The sequence below is a fragment of the Astyanax mexicanus genome, chromosome 5 (genome assembly GCF_023375975.1).
Source record: "Astyanax mexicanus isolate ESR-SI-001 chromosome 5, AstMex3_surface, whole genome shotgun sequence".
Taxonomy (NCBI): Eukaryota; Metazoa; Chordata; class Actinopteri; order Characiformes; family Acestrorhamphidae; genus Astyanax; species Astyanax mexicanus.
In genome coordinates this window covers 38,158,159-38,177,155 of record NC_064412.1, presented here as the reverse complement: position 1 = coordinate 38,177,155, position 18,997 = coordinate 38,158,159, and the positions used below count along the sequence as shown (strand labels likewise).

Genomic DNA, 18,997 nt, shown 5'->3' with positions numbered 1-18,997 from the left:
TGTCGATATAATCGACAATACCAATTATTTTAATTTACTGACCACAAATTTCATTGTGGACTTATCCTTAATTTGTAACAGTAACAGTACTGCATTACACAAAGTGTTGTGGACAGAAGCGCAATGGAATATGGGTAAATGGCTCACTCACACAGTTTACACTCAACTTAGTTTGTCTCCAAAACTGCCGAAACACAAAATATTACACGATTGCTTACTAAATATTAGTACTTTCGACATTTAAACGACATTCAGAGATTTAAGACATGGCAGAAATACTCATCAGATTAGTTGACTACCAAAATAATCATTAGTTGCAGCCCTAATGCTGCCAGTACCTGCACTCATTCCAAAAAGCTGAGCTTATTATAGCACCACTTATCATACCACAGTGTTGATTTATTACTATATACGGATGGTAAGGGAAGTAATGAAATAACTGGATATTACAAAATGAACCAATTACACAACCACACACACGGCACCAGGACTGGATAGCTTCCACACCTGCAGCTGACCGCACCAGAGTCTGCTCAAAGCAAACCTCTGAACCACTGACAGGCTCCAAAACAGCCTTCAAACTTGACCAAATGTACTGAACCCACAGAGCAAGCATATTCAGGTCCAGAGAAAAAAAAATCGTTAGTGTAAAAACAACCATGAAACCTGTAATGTCCACTTACATAAACTGCTAAAGAGGCAATAGATCACTTTGTTGCACCTCTCAAGCAGGCTAAGCCAACATCACAGAGATAAAGGTGGGGGGGGGGGAAAGGGAAAGATTTAATAAATAAATAAATTAATGAATTATCAGTAGCTTCACACCCACCTTCCTCTCTCTTTCTCCCTTACACATACACTTTCTCTCTTTTTCTCTCTCTCTCTCTCTCTCTCTCTCTCTCTCATTCATGACAAATCTGCTCGGTGTGAGAGACCATAAAGATAGACACTGCAGTAACCAATCACAGCAGAGGCTCCCATCATTAAACCCCCCTCAGGGTGTGCTTTACTGGATGGCTGAAGCCATCAATCATCTACTGTCGGCGTAACCATGGCAACAACATCCCAATTCAACGGCAAACTGAACGCCAAAAAAATGATGTGAAGGGACCGAGGGAGCGCGTGTGTGTGAGAAGCGTAAAGAAGGCTGAGGAAAACTACTGATTCAAAAGACAGCCCCCCCATCTGTGTGTGATGTTTGTGTATGTGTGGCATAGGTCTGAGCAATGAGACAATTTTACTGTATTTACTGTATTCAGGGCTGTACCTGACTCAGAATTTGGTCAGTCGAATCAGGCGCTCAGTGTGACGATTTGATGTTTTTTTCTCCCCTATGCATCATCTTGAAATCATTAAGTTAATTTGCATATATTTCAGATCTAATATTCATTTCAAAAAGAAAGTCAGCGGAGGCACAGAAACTAAAGCCTATCCGGACGGGATTCGTTTCTCAGGAAGTTTTTGAGGTAATTTTCTCTTCTAGGGTGGGGGTCCTCAATGATTTTAATTCCCGTCCAGAAGGACCATGTATGTGTTTTTCCTCCTTTTCTCTTTCGGAGTCACATCTCTGAGTTTTGTCACCTCGCACTTAATAAAATAGCTATTTGTCCACTGCTACAGACCGTAATTACACTCTGGGCGGGCATTTCCACAGAGATCCACGTAAACACAACAGCGAGTGGAAATCGAGGAGCTACTGAACGCGATGTCATGTAACTGAGAAAGCAAAAAAAAAAAATGTTTTACAGACGCCCCCCTGAGAAACTAATCCCATCTGGATAGGTCTTAAGTAAGCAATTAAAAATCAGCAGTGAACCAACTGCATTGCAGACTAATTTAATTACCGACATATCATGTCAGGTAGCACCCACATATTTATGCTATAAAAAATGCGCTCACGCTGCGTTTACACTGCTCCATTGCGTCAGCGCACAGCGATTTATCCTATTCATTTATAAATGGTGAGTGTCTGCTCCGTCAGACGCAATAGCGTGGTGCTTCATGGGTCTGACGCAATAGAGGATTTTAATATACTGGTAATTAATACATTACATTACATTACATTTTTAAGCAACTGACACCACTAACAAATATAATTTAATTTAGATTTAGCCAAACTAACACTGATTCTTTAATTTACATTTAAATACCCATTATTAAAAGCTTAAAAACAAATATGTGCACCATTAGTAAAAATTGCCTAAAATATATTGTTTCCATTAATATATATAGTAAGCAATAATTATCCTTCAAGAAGCTCAGGCTAGTACAATATAATACTTACACAAACAGGACATTATCTAAATAGCAGTTTTTATATCCAGTCAGTATCTTATCATCTCCTGATGCAGATACATTTTGTCTGCTTGTCATTTTCTTTGCTAAATACTGTATTTTGAAAACTGTACTAATATTTTAAAATTGTATAGTACTGTATAATAAAACATTATTACCATATCGCCCAACCCTAGTGTGGAGTACCACCCCACTCTACTTCCATTGGCTAGATGCAGACCAGCAACCATACTTTTTTCCATGAAGTTGAACTTTTCCGTCTCCTCTCGGCACAACACAACCAGTTGTGCACCGCGGCTTGCAGCAGCTCATGCCATTGAAGTAAAAAGCATGCACTGAGACAAGTAGACCGAGTGGACCAGTAGTGTGAGACTGTTCTCCAGCTTCTGTTAAATGTCAGGCTGCCCTCAGTCATACTGATCCAAAGGCCAACTCCTCCAATCCGAGGGTCTCTTGTGGGCTGCTGTGAAGCCTAATCAATCTTACACCCACCCCAGTCCTGATCTAACTTCCCTTGGTTTCTATTCACAATTTATATGGCGTAATTAGGAGAATCATTCAAGCTGGAGCTGATAATCAATGAGAACCTTAAAGGACTGGCTGAAAAAATAAATAAAATGTAGTAAGTAAGAAGCCAACTTTAGCATAGCATGCTATCTGCAGGGGTTGGACAACAAAACTGAAAAATCTGTCATTTTAGTGTGGGAGGTTTCATGGCTAAACTGGAGCAGCCTGGTGACCAATCATCATTAATTGCACATTGCACCAGTAAGAGCAGAGTGTGAAGGTTCAATTAGCAGGGTAAGAGCACAGTTTTGTTCAAAATATTGCAATGCACACAACATTATGGGCGACATACCAGAGTTCAAAAAAGGGCAAATTGTTGGTGCACGTCTTGCTGGTGCATCTGTGGCCAAGACAGCAAGTCTTTGTGATGTATCAAGAGCCACGGTATCCAGGGTAATGTCAGCATACCACCAAGAAGGACGAACCACATCCAACAGGATTAACTGTGGATGCAAGAGGAAGCTGTCTGAAAGGGATGTTCGGGTGCTAACCCGGATTGTATCCAAAAAACATAAAAACACGGCTGCCCAAATCACGGCAGAATTCAATGTGCACCTCAACTCTCCTGTTTCCACCAGAACTGTCCGTCGGGACAATAAATTATTGTGGTCTAAAACCAGGTGCTTTAGTTTCATTGTCCAACCCCTGTAGATATTGCAGTGAAAATTGTAAGATTTAATGCTTTAACACAGGTATGGCTAGCCTGTCGTAGTTTAATGAGCAGAGCTAAAACAGTTACAATCAAAAACCATTTTTTTTTATGGTAGAGCAAAAACTAAAAAAAAATTCATTTTCATTCTGGAAGTTACTTCAGCACTGAACTGCTCCTTATTTTGCATATACCAAGAAATGAATGAATATCTTCTGTCCCAAAAGGACGTTTTATGTGAAATCAGCTGCACAATCAGCTGCATTTTCACACCTCTAATCAGTCCAATTAAATACAAAGTTTTGTAAAGAATCAAATAAAACGTATTAAATGGAAGACGATAAACTAACACTTGTAACAAATACTATATTTAGACTCTTACACACTTGTATCTACATACATATACACCGAAATGTTAATTTACTTGCCTCAAAATATATACAAACAAAAAGCTATGTAGACTAGATTAAAATATCGAATAATTAGACCTTATTTAAACAACTAGTCTAAAACTGAAAAGGTTACTCAGAATGGTTCCACCATTAAGCCACAGGCATAATTTTAAGTTAATTTTGTTTCTGCAGACTAAAGTAACTCTTACTGTGCCCAAAACCACAACATTTTACCTGCACAAAACGAATTAATATCTGGATTTGATTTAAATGGCAATAAAACAACAAAGACACTCCTGTGAAACAGTAAATCACCTCACCTTCAAATTTCATCTCTTAACAAGCCTAGTGTTTGTTGGCAACATTAGCCAAGCATCTCCTGTTGTAAAATAGGATTAATGCAGTTTTCCTGGATGATCGACTGCATTAATTCCTTAGTAATATCAACATCTTAAACTGGTCTACGAAAAAACATGACCTCAGTAGGTGAGACAAGGATGTGGTTAAAAAAGGAAATATTGAGTTTCAGAAAAGCCACAACCGCAGACCACACACAGGCAGAAAATAACACTGAACTCTGGAGCTTAAATGATCCACAATGTAAAAGCGACATCTAGGAATCATAGGGAGGTGGGGATATGGGGTAAAATAAAAAAAAAATAAAAAAAAACAGTGTTGCCATGATCCACATATGTAGCCTTGTGGTATGGCCCTGGTCTGCAATGCATTTGTCATGCTGAGATATGGTCTCTTAACAAGCATCTCAAATACATCCATTTTTCTATTTCACTGAAAATCTAGTTCATATAATATAACCCGCCCCAGGTACTCGGGCTACCAATCGTACCCTTCAGCAAAGGTGCTAAGATACCTGTTTGATATATGCAACATTACAGATTTTTTTGCCCTTTCCATTTTCTAATCTTACATCACCGCGATCAGTATTAATCACATCGCTACTGTAGGAGATAAATTAGAAGATCTGCAATTATAGCAGTATGACAAGATAATTTTTTTTTGTTTAATTATCAGTATGAGGCAGATGAATTTAGAGTGTGTTGCTACATATATATCACTTGTGTTGAACTGTCAAGTCCACTAATAAAAGGTTCTCATTTATTATCAAATACATAGACAATAGTTGTATCAGCAAGAGCTAGGCGATATTGTAATAAAAAAAAATCTCTATTTTCCTTATATATGTGAGCGATTTTCAATTTTTTTTTTTGTTTTTACGTAACAGTTATGTAAACATTGTAAAGCACAAGCTATTGCTTCCTTTACGTTTAATTTCATTTTCATTTTTTTTTAAGGCAGCCCCTTTCAACTTTACATGCAGCTTTTATAGTAATCATGGTGCAAACATAACGTTTTTTAATTTTAGTAAAACTTTAAATTAAGGAAAACCTTAAAATCATTGCCACATAAAGGAATTTTCCATTTTCCAAGTAAATGTCCATCTACTAGGGGTGGGAGATTTGGCCCTAAAAATAATATTACAATATTTCAGGGTATTTTTGTGGTAATGATATTCTGGGCAATTTTTTAAATCAATTTTGCAGTAAAAACTTTTATTTAATATAAATATAACAGATTTAACCATTTAGTTTTTCTCATTCTCAACCAGTAACTTACCAAAACTCAAATTTTGTATAGTAAAAGTAACAAAAATAAAAATTTACCACAAAACTAAAGTACATGCATTTAAATAATTAATAACAACAAGTACAGTAAATAGCAAAACAAAAACAAAATACTGCTTTCAAGAATATCACGATATGGATTGCTTATTGTGTAAAACAATTTGCCAATATTACTGCATATGATATGGCATACCCCTACTATGTACTTATATTGCAGCTTCTATATGTAAAGATGCAGATTGTCCCATTTTGAAAATCGCATTAAAACAGCAATTCAATTAATAAAAATACTTGATTAATCTCCCAGTCCTAGTATCAGCCTGAGCTAAATCACCTTAAGGAACCATGGAACCAACAGCACTGTGCAAAATCAGGCTGTTTTGTCCATATCCTGAAGCTCCACACATTAGGACCATATTCTAGGGCACTGTGTGCTTGGAACACAACATTAAGAAAACCACGAAGCCCCTGGGTAGCCACCTATTTTCCTAAGGACAAAACGAGAAGCGGGAGTCTTTCAGTTCTGTGCATCTTTCCAAAAATAGTTTGTAGGCAAAAACAGAGGAGCTCTGAACTCTCCAGTTTCCAGAGTGAATCATAAGTCATTCTGCCAGAGGGGCAGCGAGCAGCCGCATTCATCTATCTGTTTTACAGCCCTGTAATGTACCAGAAACACACGGTACCCAACCTGGAATTACGTGTGTAATTATCTCAAGTTTTAATACACACACTTACGTCGAGATTTAAGGTTAGCTAGGCAGAAAACTCACACTGAAGCGAGCTTGAGAAATAACTAGGCAGCGCTATGCCAGTCAGACGTGACTGAGACAAATATCGACAGTTATGGACGCGGCTAACGAAGCTAGCGTAGCTATTTAGCTGGCTATAGCTATAGCTAACGTTCTCTGGAGCTTAACGTTAGGTAGCTAACGCTAACTAGCTAGTCTTAAAAGGCGCATAGTGAACGTTAACCACACGTTACTGAAGTACGTGTTTCGAGCTTGTGAGTTAACCTATAAAACAGAGCCCGGCTCAATATCACCGTACAAGCTGAAGGAAACGGAGGCGGACAGGCTAGCTAACCTAGCTAGGTTAGCTTAACACACAAGCTAATCAGCCTAGCCTAGCTATTGAGCTCGGTAACCGCTGTGTTTATAACATGTAGAGAAGCTCCAAACACAGGAGTTAAACTAACACGAATATGTACTACAAATGTGGCATAGTTCTGAGCTCCACGTATGTGTCTTTATACTTCTAATAAACGTTAACACTGGTGTGAAAATATGTGCTAGAGAGCTAGCTAGCTAGAGTTAGCTCAGCAGCAGCAGTAGTAGCAGCATTAGTAGTAGTATTAGTACTACACTCGCACAAGCCGAGCCGAGCGCTCCGGTAAAACAGCGCCTGCAGCCCCGCAGTAAACACCGTCTGTTTCAGGCTTTACCTGTATGTAGTTGCTCTCGCAGTATTCCGCCACTCGCTCCAAATTGGCATAGCTGTCCAGCAAAGCGCCTCGGCCAGCGGGAATCTCCTCTTCCAATAGCATTTGTAACTCCGCCATCTTCACATCTTCACCACCGCCTCGGCGATGCGTGAGCGATGAAGTGCGCAGGAGCCCAGCAGCCTTCTCCCTCGCTGGGTGGCAGATGTGCTGCTCTAATGGAAGCAAGCTACCTACCTACCTGCTATATTACACCACCAACACAAGCTTACTACATATATCCAGGAGGACACACCCTCTGTTCAGTAGCTAATTTCATCTACTCCTTTGATACAGGCGTCCACACAGTCAGCAAGCTGTACTGTCAATAGAAATACACTGATAAAAGAGTGGGAAGCTACCAAGTCAACATGATCATTGGGAGTAACATAGGTGGATCATGAGCTTGTTCTTTACTGGGACCCAGTTGGGCTTCACAAATGGGCCCAATCATTCCAGCCCTCCTTCATCTGAAACAGATCCCGTCTAGGACTGCCCAATATTGAAAAAATAGCTACAATCATTCCATCCCTCCTTTGTCTGAAATAGGTCCGATGTAAGGCTATGAGATGTTGGAAAAATCTTAATTTTCAGATTCTTAATCTGAAAGAGGTCCCATTATTTCATTCCTCCTATATCTAAAGTAAGGATGCATGATATTAGAAAAATGGGCCCCATCATTCCAACCAACCTTAATCTGAAATAGGTCCCATGTAGGGCTGCGCGGTATTGGAAGAATAAGCCCCATCATTCCAGCACTCCTTAATCTGTAACACGTCCCATGTTGGGCTGCACAATATTGGAAAAACTGCCCCATCATTCCAGCCCCCTTTAATCTGTAACAGCTTCCATGTAGGGCTGCTCGATATTGGAAAAATGGGCCCTGTCTTTTCAGCGTTCCTTAATCTGTCATAGGTCCCATGTAGGAGTGCACATTAATGAAAAAATGGGCCCCATCATTCCAGTAAACCTTAATCTGAAATGGGTTAATCTGTAAGACTGCTCGATATTGGAAAAAAACTGATATTGCGATATTCTGTTGTTCTGCAATATATTTAGCTATCTATTTAGAGTATTTTTCACCAGATTTCACAAATATTCAACAAAACTGCATGTCATACTATTAATGATATAATCTGTGTATCCAAATTTAGAGTAAAATTAAAGCTATTTACTAAATCTAATTTACCTGTCGTAGATATGTTATGAAAAATGAGAAAAGTGTCAATTTAGATTTTTGTACAAAGCAGTAATTCACAGACCCTATAAAACATGTAGAAAGCATTTTAATATAAAAATTTTAACACAATATAAAGTTAGCTAGCTAGGAAGCTGACCCTAGTCTGCCTCATCATTCTAGCAGTCCTTAATCTGAAATGGGTCTAATGTAGATTTTATGTGCAGTTTACAACCAGATCGGGCCCATGTTTTATTTCACTTGGTTCCATCATGGATGTGGTCCCAATATGGACACATACGGTTGTCAGTGTTGGGACCAGGATGCGTTAAACATGGGCTTCATTTGGGTTGAACCCTGTCTAGATGGGACCATGTGAGATAAAAAGGGCTGTACTGACGGGGCCCGAATGTGGAGCCAAAACGGGTCACAGTAAAAACAAACAACATTCATATAAAAACCCACTTAGAGCCATTGCCCTTGTGAACCCCATATGAGCACATTGGCTGGGATCCTCAGTGACAAGCCTCAGCTAGAGAAAAAGAAAACATCTTCTCTTGAACACAGGAGCTCTGTAAAACTGAGGCTAAATGCAAGCAAATCCTCAGATCAGTGTTTAAACGTCTTGTAAAAAAACTGGCAGAAAATGGGAATGCTCTGGTTGAGCCAAACGAGTCTTTGGTCACTATTTTCAAAACTAAGCCTTGTCTTAGGGTTTTAAAATACCTCCAGCATCAGTAATGTTTATTTAAAAAAGGTGCCACCAAATAAAGGTCACACCTTGGACAACTTTTAGCTTTGATTGCAGCATGCATTCTGTGTGGCATTGTTTCGATAATCTTTTGCAATGACACAAGATTTATTTCAATCCAATGTTGCATTCATTTTTTACCAAGATCTTGCATCATTAATGATGGTAGAGTCTGACCGCTGCACAAAGTCTTCTCCAGCACACCCCAAAAGATTCTCAAAAAGGTTAAGGTCTGGACTCTATGGTGAACAATCCATGTGTAAAAATGATGATCTCATGCTCCCTGAATCACTCTTTCACAATTCTATTGATGGAATAACCTGGTCTATATTCAGTAAGTTATATTCAGGTAGTCAGCTGACCTCATTCTTTCCACACATACTGTTGATCCCAGATCATTTGCTTAGTTAAATCCAGGTGGCGATTTTTAATTTTTGTAGCCAGGCAGTGTATGTTAAATTAATTTGGCCATATTGCAACCATTCACAAACAAAAGAGTCAATCTGTTAAAATCTTTTTTTTAATTATTATTATCATTAGTAGTAAAAAAAAAAATAGCTGTAAAGAAGACGTGTGGGTCCAAATCCAAATTCCTTTCCTAAAGAGAAGCATGTATATAACATTGAACATTCTAATAATCAAAAATTCTAATCAAAATCACATTAGAAATCACAAGTCTTCTGAGCCACAATACTGGTCTCTACCAACATTATGGGACAGTTTCCTAGACTCAGAGATTAAGCCTAGTCACAGACTATATTAAACTTTTAAAAGACAATATACATTCAAAATGCAAAATGTAGTTCAAAGCTAGGCTTAATCCCGGTCTGAGAAACTGACCCTGGAAGGAATTAAATCATCACACAACCATATCTGGATTTCCGGTAATAGGGGGCAGTATATGGAGACTCCAAAGTGATCTCAAGAAAATGTCCTTTGGGAGTGGCTGTGATTGAGGTGTACTGGTTTAGTTCCACTTGCTGACTGTGATCCAGGTGTCATCTTTGGGTGTGGTCACCAGTTCATATTTGGATTCCACCACCTGGCCCTCCACTCTGTGTAGCCGGAGTCTGCGCACCAGGGTGCTCAGCAGTACAGCAGCCACTGTGTAGGCAAATCTGTGTGTGGAAAAGAGGAAGCCAGCATTTACTGAGGGTGTTTTACCATCTGCACCACCTATGGAGTTTACAGGTATTTTCAGAACAGTGCTGCTATTACGGAGCATACATTAATTCAAAAATAAATAAACTAATAAATAAATCCATTTTGTATTAATAGCTTTATTGTTCCTACAAGCAGTCTATTTTGTATTTGTTTTGATATTTACTGTGACACTTTTTATAATGACTCTTACAGTACAGTACAGTTTTACAGGATATAACAGATTACATCCTATTAGGATAATTTTATACTTTTGTCTGCAACCAAACAGGGTTTCATATAACACTGCTTCAAAGCTTTGTATTACACTTTGTGTAAACACAGTATTAACAGCAATTGCCCAGAATAGGCTGGATATATGCAAAAGTTATGTTAGCATTTATGCATTTTCTGTGTTTACCTGAGCTCAGGGCAGGCCTGGTTTCCTGAAAATCCCAACAGTGAGAAGCTCTTCATAACCGACTCATCCGTAAATCTATCTGGGTCAAACCTGTAGAGGTAGAATTACATGGACAGACACTCAGACATAATAAATACTATTGTATTTACACTACACATATGCATATACACTCACCTGTATGGTAATGTCCACGTGTCTGCATCTTGAAGGACCACACCCAGAGCATAGATGACCAAGGTCTGATTGATAGAAAACAAATTAGAGTAAATAATTACAAAATTAATTACACTGCATCTTGAGAAATATTATGTTAGGTGATTCACTGACTATCTACCTAAAATGGACTAAAAATATAATTTACAAAAACAATCAATCAATCTTTAAAATCGAGGAACAGCATTTTCCAGAGGGTAAACTTGCACTAGACATACTCAGATATGTGATCATGCTAGTGCTGTCAACATTAATGCATGTGACATATCTGTGAACTTCAACAGCAAAATTAATAATTTGCACAAGTTTGTCTTAGCTACTTCCCTTAATTAATTAATTAATTAATTAATTTATTTATTTATTTGTTTTTACAGAGCATGTAAAAATGGTGGAGGGGGGGGATCAGGATTTTCATGAGCCCTCTCCTTACTCTGGCCCTGGGTAGTCAGGTCCACTTTTCCCCCCACTACCACGCCCATGGGTCCAGCGCCAAGTGGTCCAGCAGTCTAAAGTGCTGCTTCTATGATCGTGAGATGGCTGGTTTAAATCCCTTTCATGCAGCTTGACATCAGCTACTGGAGCCCTGAGAGAGCATAAGTGGCCTTACTTTCAACCACACTTCCTCCAAACTTTTGACACGTCACTACTGTGCTGAAGACTCTCAGCCTCTATCTGACTCGCTAGGGCTGTTCTCACACACACACACACACACACAATTTTTTTTCCATTAAACTTTCAGTTAAACTCAAAACATTACAATATTCTCATTTTAAAAGCATCAAAACTACCCCAAGACATTATAATACAGTAAAAAGCTCTAATCTAGCTTGCCAGGCCTAAACCACACTACACTATTATTACTTTCTCCCAAACATAATATATGAATAATGATTTTAATATTGCGATGATTAATACAATACATTTTTAAGTGACTGACACCACTAATAGAAATCTAAAATTAAAATTTCACCAATCTAATGCTGATTCTTTTATTTACATTTACATACCCATTATAAAAGTGTTAAAGCTGTCACTTTGGATTACACATACTGTATATATGCACACTGTTTGATATTTGCACTGGTGCTTTAAATGTTTTAGTTTATTTGAAGTAAATAAAAAATAGCCTTAAATATATATATTTTTACATTATTATCCTTTAAGAAGTACAGGCTAGTACAATATAAGACTTTTTGTGATAAAATGGTATGTTTTTCTTTGACAACTTGGATGTGTTTTTTTTTTTTTTTGGGGACTTGTAACGGATCGGGACTCACAACAAACAAATTTAATTGTGACATCCCTAGTAAAATATATATATATAAAAAAAGAAAACTGTCAGAATGTTGGCATGTAGAATACTCACTTCTTTAGGGATGACATGCTGATCCACCTTCCCCTCCACCTCCTGCAGTCTGGCTGCAATCGGGGTGAGTTTGGCCGTGCGTACAGTCTCATTCAGAACCTGCTGGCAGTATCTGCAGAGAGAGAGAGAGAGCAATACTACAGTTATAGACAGGGAATCCAAACAAAGACAAAAGTACCCTCTAGAGGTCAGAGTGCAGAACAGCAAGACACTATTATACAGTAATGACAGCATGCAAGCTTACGTGGGCTATATACAGTATAAAGCTCATGATCAAAACTCACCTGAGCTGTGGAATTTTGTCTAAGGAGACAGGTCCATCCCCCAGCACATCTATTAACTCCTGATGCAGTTTCTCCTGCACAGCTTCCGATATAGAGAGGAAGTGTACAGCCCAGATGCACACTGGGAGGAAACAATATAAGCACACAAAAGCAGGATGGGAACAATAGAGTTAGGTCAAACAGGAAGATGATGAACAAATCTGTAGCAGCATATGTTAATGATACTCTGTTATTACCATTACAACTGTGCATAATCATTTATAAACATCAAAATAAAGCTTTTACATTACAGAAATTAACCTCTGAATGTCTATGACCAAACCACAGTAATAAACATTTTGTCACAGTCAAACCAAGACGTGGTATCTCCATATTGGCAACTTTACAGGGAACAGAAAAAATGTTACATTATAAATATATGAAAATAGCTTTAGAAGGTATTCTGGATCATTTATATAAATCCATAAACATAACAACATGTTGACTGTACTTGTATGAGCAAGACTAAAAAAGACAGTCTGATTAAAGGGCGGGTAATATGGCCCTAAAATAATATCACAATATTTTAGGGTATTTATGTGATAATGGTCTACTTGGCTATATGAATAAACACTGAAAAAAGCAAACATTTGTCTCTTTTGTAAACAATAGTAAATTACAAAAACACAGATTTTGCATAAAATAATAATGTATCAAAATAAATAATGTAACAAAAATAAAGTAATGTAACACAATACTAAAGTGCAAAATATGTATTGCATTCATATAAACTGCAAACAAACAGTACGGCTAAAAGTGACCTTAAAGCTTCACAGTAAATAACAAAACAATATAACTGTTAATCACAGAATGAAAGTTTTATTTCATAATATTTTATTTTAGTCTCATACGATACGATATCGCACACCCCTAATCTGAATGTCTATGACCAAATGATTGTAATTACATACATACATTTTGTAACTGTCAAACAATGACCGTATACTGGCAACTTTACAAAAAACAAAAATCAAGTTCAAATCAAATCAAAGAAATAGGATTTTTACAACATTGTCCTTTGAGACAATGTATATTTGTAAAAGTAAGAAATGGAAATACGTGATTTTAGATGCAACATCAACAGTTCGCTTGCAGTGCAGAGTGCAGAGCTCTAGGAGAAAAAAGTGAAAAATTAAAAAACACTGCAGAACTGAGAAAAGCAACAGCTACTTACAATTTGCAGTGATGACACAGCCAGCGAGGGTGAATACCATGCTTTCCTCCATTACCTGCGGGGGTAAAAACAGAACACTAAGCTCAGTTCAAAAAAATGAAGACAGTACGAACTGACAAAAATAGCTATGAAATTCTTGGATGTTCTAGAAAGAGACCCTAGATCCCCTCTTAAAGAGAAGCCAGAGGTAAGTCTAAGACACAGATTTATCACTTTACCAATTTATTATCATCAGTGTTAGATATAAAAAAAACTCAGTCATCAATTTGGATTGTGAAATGAATTGATGTTATAGACATCACATACTGTTTTACATTGCCATGACTTACAGAAATCAAAGTTAGTTTAATTACAATTAATCATTACACAATTTCACAACCACTCCTTATAAGAAAATTTTTAATATACAAAAAAAAATATACAAAATCTCAAATTGATTGAAGTAACATCTGTGGCATGATTTACAAACTGCATGTAGAATAGTCTCTAAGCTCAACTGATTTAATGCATCATCACTAGGGGAATGAAAAAATCTTGATTTTGCAATAGATTTTGTATTGACTTTTTAAAAACACATTATGCATTTTCAAGTATAAGTTCATATGTAAGAATAACCCTGCCCACTACATAGCAGTGTTGTTACATCCCAATGCTCATTCAGGGGCTACTCTGGATATCCCCATCACTAGTGATGCCACAACACACGGAACATGAAGACTAACAATTGCCTCCTCAGACACATGTGAAGTCGCAGCATTGCTGAGTAGCCAGTGCGCTCGGAGGAAAGCGCAGCGACTCAGTTCTGGTACATTAGCTCACAGACCCTAGGAGTGATTAGGAAAAAAGAGCTCAATTTCCCCACCCAGAGAGAGCAAGGCCAATTGTGCTCTCTGAGGGCTCCAGTAGCTGATGGCAAGCTGCATGAACGGGATTCGAACCAGCGTTCTCCCATATATAATGTCAGCGCTTTATACTGCTGGACCACTCAGAGACCCATAGGTCCCACTGTTCTGATTTAAATAAAAAAAAATTATAAATATTATCTTATTTAAAGAATCGCTTACAGTATCGCAACTTATTGCAAAATATTACATCATAACCCTTGTGTATATGTATTGTATTACCAAGTTATTGCCAATACTTATCCCTAATCATCACCTGTCTTTCAGACAAATTAGCCTGCAGTAGAGAGTCCATAAAAGTTGACTTGCTGGAACCACGTCCACTTTTCTCCTTAATTACAGATTTTAGCACAGATTCCATCTCAGCAAGTGCTGTAGATAAAGCACACACATAGCACAAAATAGTACTAAAGTTATTAAATGTTTAGAAGGAAAATTTTGGTTTATTTATATTAATCATATAAAAACTCATAACAATAAAAGCAACTTTAAGTTATTGATGAATAAACAGTCTGTACAGTCTTTGTTCTCACCGCATTCATAATGAGCCTTTCTGCTGGAGCTTTTCTCAAGAGAGCCATCCAGAAAACCTTTACCAATCTCCGCCCAGATCTACTCATCACAAATATAATAAAGACAATTAACATTAGCGTTAATACAAAATACATAATCTCTTCACACAACCCCAGAATAATCACAGATATACTCACCGCTCCATGGTTCTTACGGAAGTTAATGACCTCAGTATCATTTGCAAAGCGACTGCCCATGGCGAGCTGAGTGACCGCCTTCATGGACAACCCCAGCAGGTGAGCACAGAGTGGGGTGTGCTGGGACTTGGGATATAACTCCCATTTTCCAACCAATTCTTCAACAAGCTGCAAATTTGAAAATAAATGAAATACATTTCTAATAAAAGTTCATCTGAAATTTAAATTTACATTACTCTACTATTTTTAATTAAGCATTTTAAACTGCCCTTATGAAATGTGTTACCTAAAAAAAAATTACTTGCCATGACCCTGGTAGTTCATATTTTTCAGAATCAGAATCACTTCATTTTGCCAAGAATATTATACACACAAGGAATTTGGCTTGGTAAGAGCAACACATGTATGACTTGTAACAGTTCACAGACTATTGACAAATATTACACTATGAATGAAGGTACAATAAAAAATAAATAGAATAATAATATAGTTAAAAGTACAAAAAAATAAAGAGCACTGAAGAGTGTTAGGAGCTCAGAGATAAATAAAATCTATACTGTACACATATGAATTTAAATGTGTCCTAATATATCCAGAGGTAGGTTTAGATTAAATATTGTTTACAGAAAGTTGCAGATGATGTTAACAAATGCAAGTGCAAATAAACATAGTGCAAGTGAGCAACAGATAAGCATAGTTATTATATAACTGGAATAGGGAACAGTCAAATTTATGTAGAATTCTGTGATAATTCTTCACTGCCTCAGTCCACAAATCTCTATCTCTTAACTTATCAGCAAATGCATCACTCAACGCTATGCTCACACAGTATGAGAAAGCTTCCAAATCCGATTTTCTCACCAAATCCGAAGTTTATTTTATGCTGTTCACACAATCTTTTTAAATGTGACCCATATACAGCTCTGGAAAAATAAGAGACAACTTAAGTTTTTTTATTGGAGTGGCATAAAGTTATCTAAATAAAATCCAGGGTTTTCCATCAAATATTGATTTCTGAATTCCTAAAACTCTATAAATATGAACTTGTTTTCTTTGCATTATTTAAGGTCTAAAAGCTCTGCATCCTATTTTGTAATTTTATTCATCTCTCATTTCTGCAAATAAATGCTCTAAATGACAATATTTTTATCAGGAATTTGGGAGAAATGCTGCAGACTAAATGTACGTAGTTTATAGAATAAAACAACAATGTACATTTTACTCAAACAGCTACCTATAAATAGCAAAATCAGAGAAACTGATTCAGAAACTAAACTGGTCTCTTAATTTTTTCCAGAGCTGTATTACATTTATCTGATCTGTTACTGCTGTGTAACTGACACACATATGCAAAAGAGCAATACTTAGCGCAAAGTTCTAGTGGCTGACAGCTGGGCTTGTCACCAAACATTATTGGAATAGGGACAGTGAGGTCTGCTACCTTACTACTCTACAACTGTAACCCTCACTCTCCCTGTTGCCCTATTTTCTCTCTGTCGCATCTCCTTACAACCTCGTTCAACCTTCTTATTAACATAAAAGTTGCATTAATACATCGCAATTTACATTGTATCAGTTTTGAGAAAGAAAAAAATAAGTGTTCACACTTGTACCTTAAGCAGAAGGGGGAAGTTACTCTCCAGTGTTTTGTTAATGGCACCTTCATAAACCTTCTTCCTCATCAGTGCCTCTGTCCCTCCTACGCCTGTCCCTGACTGGTACCCAAGCAATGATTTCAACATTGTCTCAAAGGAATCCGCTAAAGAACAAAAAGACAAATTAGATATTTATACCCTACAACAGAGCAGCATACTTTATTTTGGCTTGCAGTAAGTACAGTACATAAAGAAGATTAACACAACCCCCTACTGGTTTAATTGTGTAATAAATGGAACACATCTATTCCAGTAACTTATCTTATATCCTTTTTTTATCTTGGTATTTTTTTAATGTTTTGGGTCAATCTCAGCACTATCAAGAGTGGACAGTGAGTGGAAACAGTGTTTAAAACCTCCAGCAGAGCTGCTGTGTCTGATCCACTCGTGCCAACAAAACAAATGACAACACTGAGTGCTAAGAATGACCCACCACCAAAGTAATACCTGCCCTGTGATTGTCCTGTGAGGTCCTTAAGATCAGGGTAAAAGGAGAAACAGTTTACAGAGAAACAGACTCAGGGCCATAGTCTATTAATATAGAACGACTAAGCTTTCCTAAAAGCTCAGTTGAGCTGATAAGGAATGGATAATGGGTGCAGAAAAAAGGAGGGGATCAAAAAAATAATAATATTTGAGAACAAATGAGGATGAAGTACATGAAGCAAAAGAGACCAATAGCACTGGATCATTGGTTTAATCACATACATAATTTATCAAGTTTTACACAACCGATGTCCACATGTATTGTACTTACTGGTCCGGTTTGGGTTTATGTGCTGTCGCAACTGGCCAACCGAGCCGAGACTCACTACTGGTCTCCGGCCAAACCAGAAGGATGCCACTGAACCAAACTGGTCATGAAGACCAACCAGAAACTCATGCAGACTTCCCCTGTTTACAATGTCCTGTAGGTTACCATCCCTAAAGAACAACAAAAAAGAGAGTCGAAGCATCAAGAATTATCCAGACACATTAGAGAATTGTACAGTAGTACAACTTGAGAAATCCAACCAATATTCTTTCTTATTAGCAGTTTCGCACAAACAAAAAGCAACAGCTGTGCACTGAAAATAGGGTTCAATTGTGGTTACAGGGTTCAAAATAGGGTTCAATTGTGGTTATCAGTACAGACGCAGCTAGGTAAAAGCAGGTAATGAAGGCACCTGTAAACAGTGTTTCTCTGAGCTATAATCTTGTTGGTTCGTTTTTGGAAATAACAATTTTATTTATAAAAACATTTTTTTGTAAAAATACATTTGGGAGATGGGAAAGACATTTTAAGACTAATTAAGGTTTTTCCTTAGCTGAACAAATAAATGTCATCACAGTGAGGGAGGGAGAGAGTGTGAGACAAATGAAAGTGCAGGAGAGAGTGAGAAAGTGGAATTGAGAGTGATACAGAAAGAAAATAAGAGAGAGAGTAGAAGAGAGAGAGTGAGACAGTGTGTAAGTGAGAGTGAGAGAGTTCTACAGAAAGAAAGTGAGTGAGACAGAAATAAATTAAGTTTTGTGTTGTTACTCACTTCTCTTCAGTGGGATTGAGGCCTGGCACTCCGGAGGCTCTTCTAGAAGACTGAATAAACCCAGAACAGAGAGGAGAGAGAGGGAGCTGACATTAAACAATGACTAAACAACACCCTCCTTCTCCAGAACTTTTTGCTTCCACCTTCAGAATGTACAGTTTCTGACACACAGGCCGCAGAGCCGTCAACACATAACTAGTTACCTAGGGCTGCTGAGTGGACTGGTTAAGTTAGTTAATGAAACTAAAATGCAAAATATTTGCAGACTTAATAAATAAATCAACAAACGATGTAAAACTTCTTACCGGATACAAATACAGCACAGCACCCACCAAGATCACAACAAACGTCACCGCGAAAATAGCGAAATCCAGCATGTCTTCTCTTCAAAACTCTCACAATTCCTCATAAATACAGAATTACACACGGAGAGACTGTAGACCAGCCAGTTTATTAGCCGTTAGCTGTTCACAGCTCTTCACCACGTATACAGCACTCTGCCCATCTCAAGCCTGGCAATCGATTACACTGCTGAAACCAGACCCAAACAACCGATTACCGAGAGCATAGATCCATCCACATAGCCCATATGATGGGCTTATTTAAATATAAAAAA

At 37.6% G+C, this 18,997-nt stretch overlaps 2 protein-coding genes across 13 annotated transcripts in view; both read right to left on the bottom strand.

Annotated features, from left to right (window-relative positions):
* abi2b (abl-interactor 2b) overlaps positions 1–7,342 on the bottom strand; it is a 28,587-nt gene extending 21,245 nt beyond the window's left edge. For 2 of the 12 annotated variants that reach the window (XM_022673465.2, XM_049479325.1), the window contains exon 1: positions 6,988–7,335. In XM_022673465.2, coding sequence (XP_022529186.2) covers positions 6,988–7,104 — 117 coding nt within the window. In that variant the 5' untranslated portion in view covers positions 7,105–7,335. Of the gene's footprint in view, positions 1–6,987 lie in introns of all 12 variants that reach the window. The other 10 variants (XM_007248863.4, XM_049479326.1, XM_007248866.4 and 7 more) reach the window with 8 other exon arrangements.
* Positions 7,343–8,291: 949 nt separating this feature from the next.
* LOC103022662 (cytochrome P450 20A1) lies at positions 8,292–18,917 on the bottom strand. The gene is made up of 13 exons (XM_007248868.4): positions 18,687–18,917; positions 18,382–18,431; positions 17,613–17,779; positions 16,814–16,959; positions 15,201–15,368; positions 15,024–15,102; positions 14,747–14,862; positions 13,589–13,643; positions 12,376–12,496; positions 12,092–12,203; positions 10,687–10,751; positions 10,513–10,602; positions 8,292–10,069 (listed from the first exon to the last, which is right to left on the bottom strand). Exons 1-13 carry the CDS (start codon positions 18,756–18,758, stop codon positions 9,919–9,921), a joined length of 1,392 nt encoding a protein of 463 aa, XP_007248930.2. The 5' UTR covers positions 18,759–18,917; the 3' UTR covers positions 8,292–9,918.
* Between the last annotated feature and the right edge of the window lie 80 nt (positions 18,918–18,997).

Bases quoted from the DNA above. Each gene is read 5' to 3' on its own strand.
- LOC103022662 (XM_007248868.4), bottom strand. From the start codon at position 18,758: ATGCTGGATTTCGCTATTTTCGCGGTGACGTTTGTTGTGATCTTGGTG. The intron at 15,369-16,813 runs GTACAAGTGTGA...TCAAATTTGCAG, and splicing joins ACTTCCCCCTTCTGCTTAAG to CTTGTTGAAGAATTGGTTGG. The intron at 14,863-15,023 runs GTGAGAACAAAG...CTTTATCTACAG, and splicing joins AAAGGCTCATTATGAATGCG to CACTTGCTGAGATGGAATCT.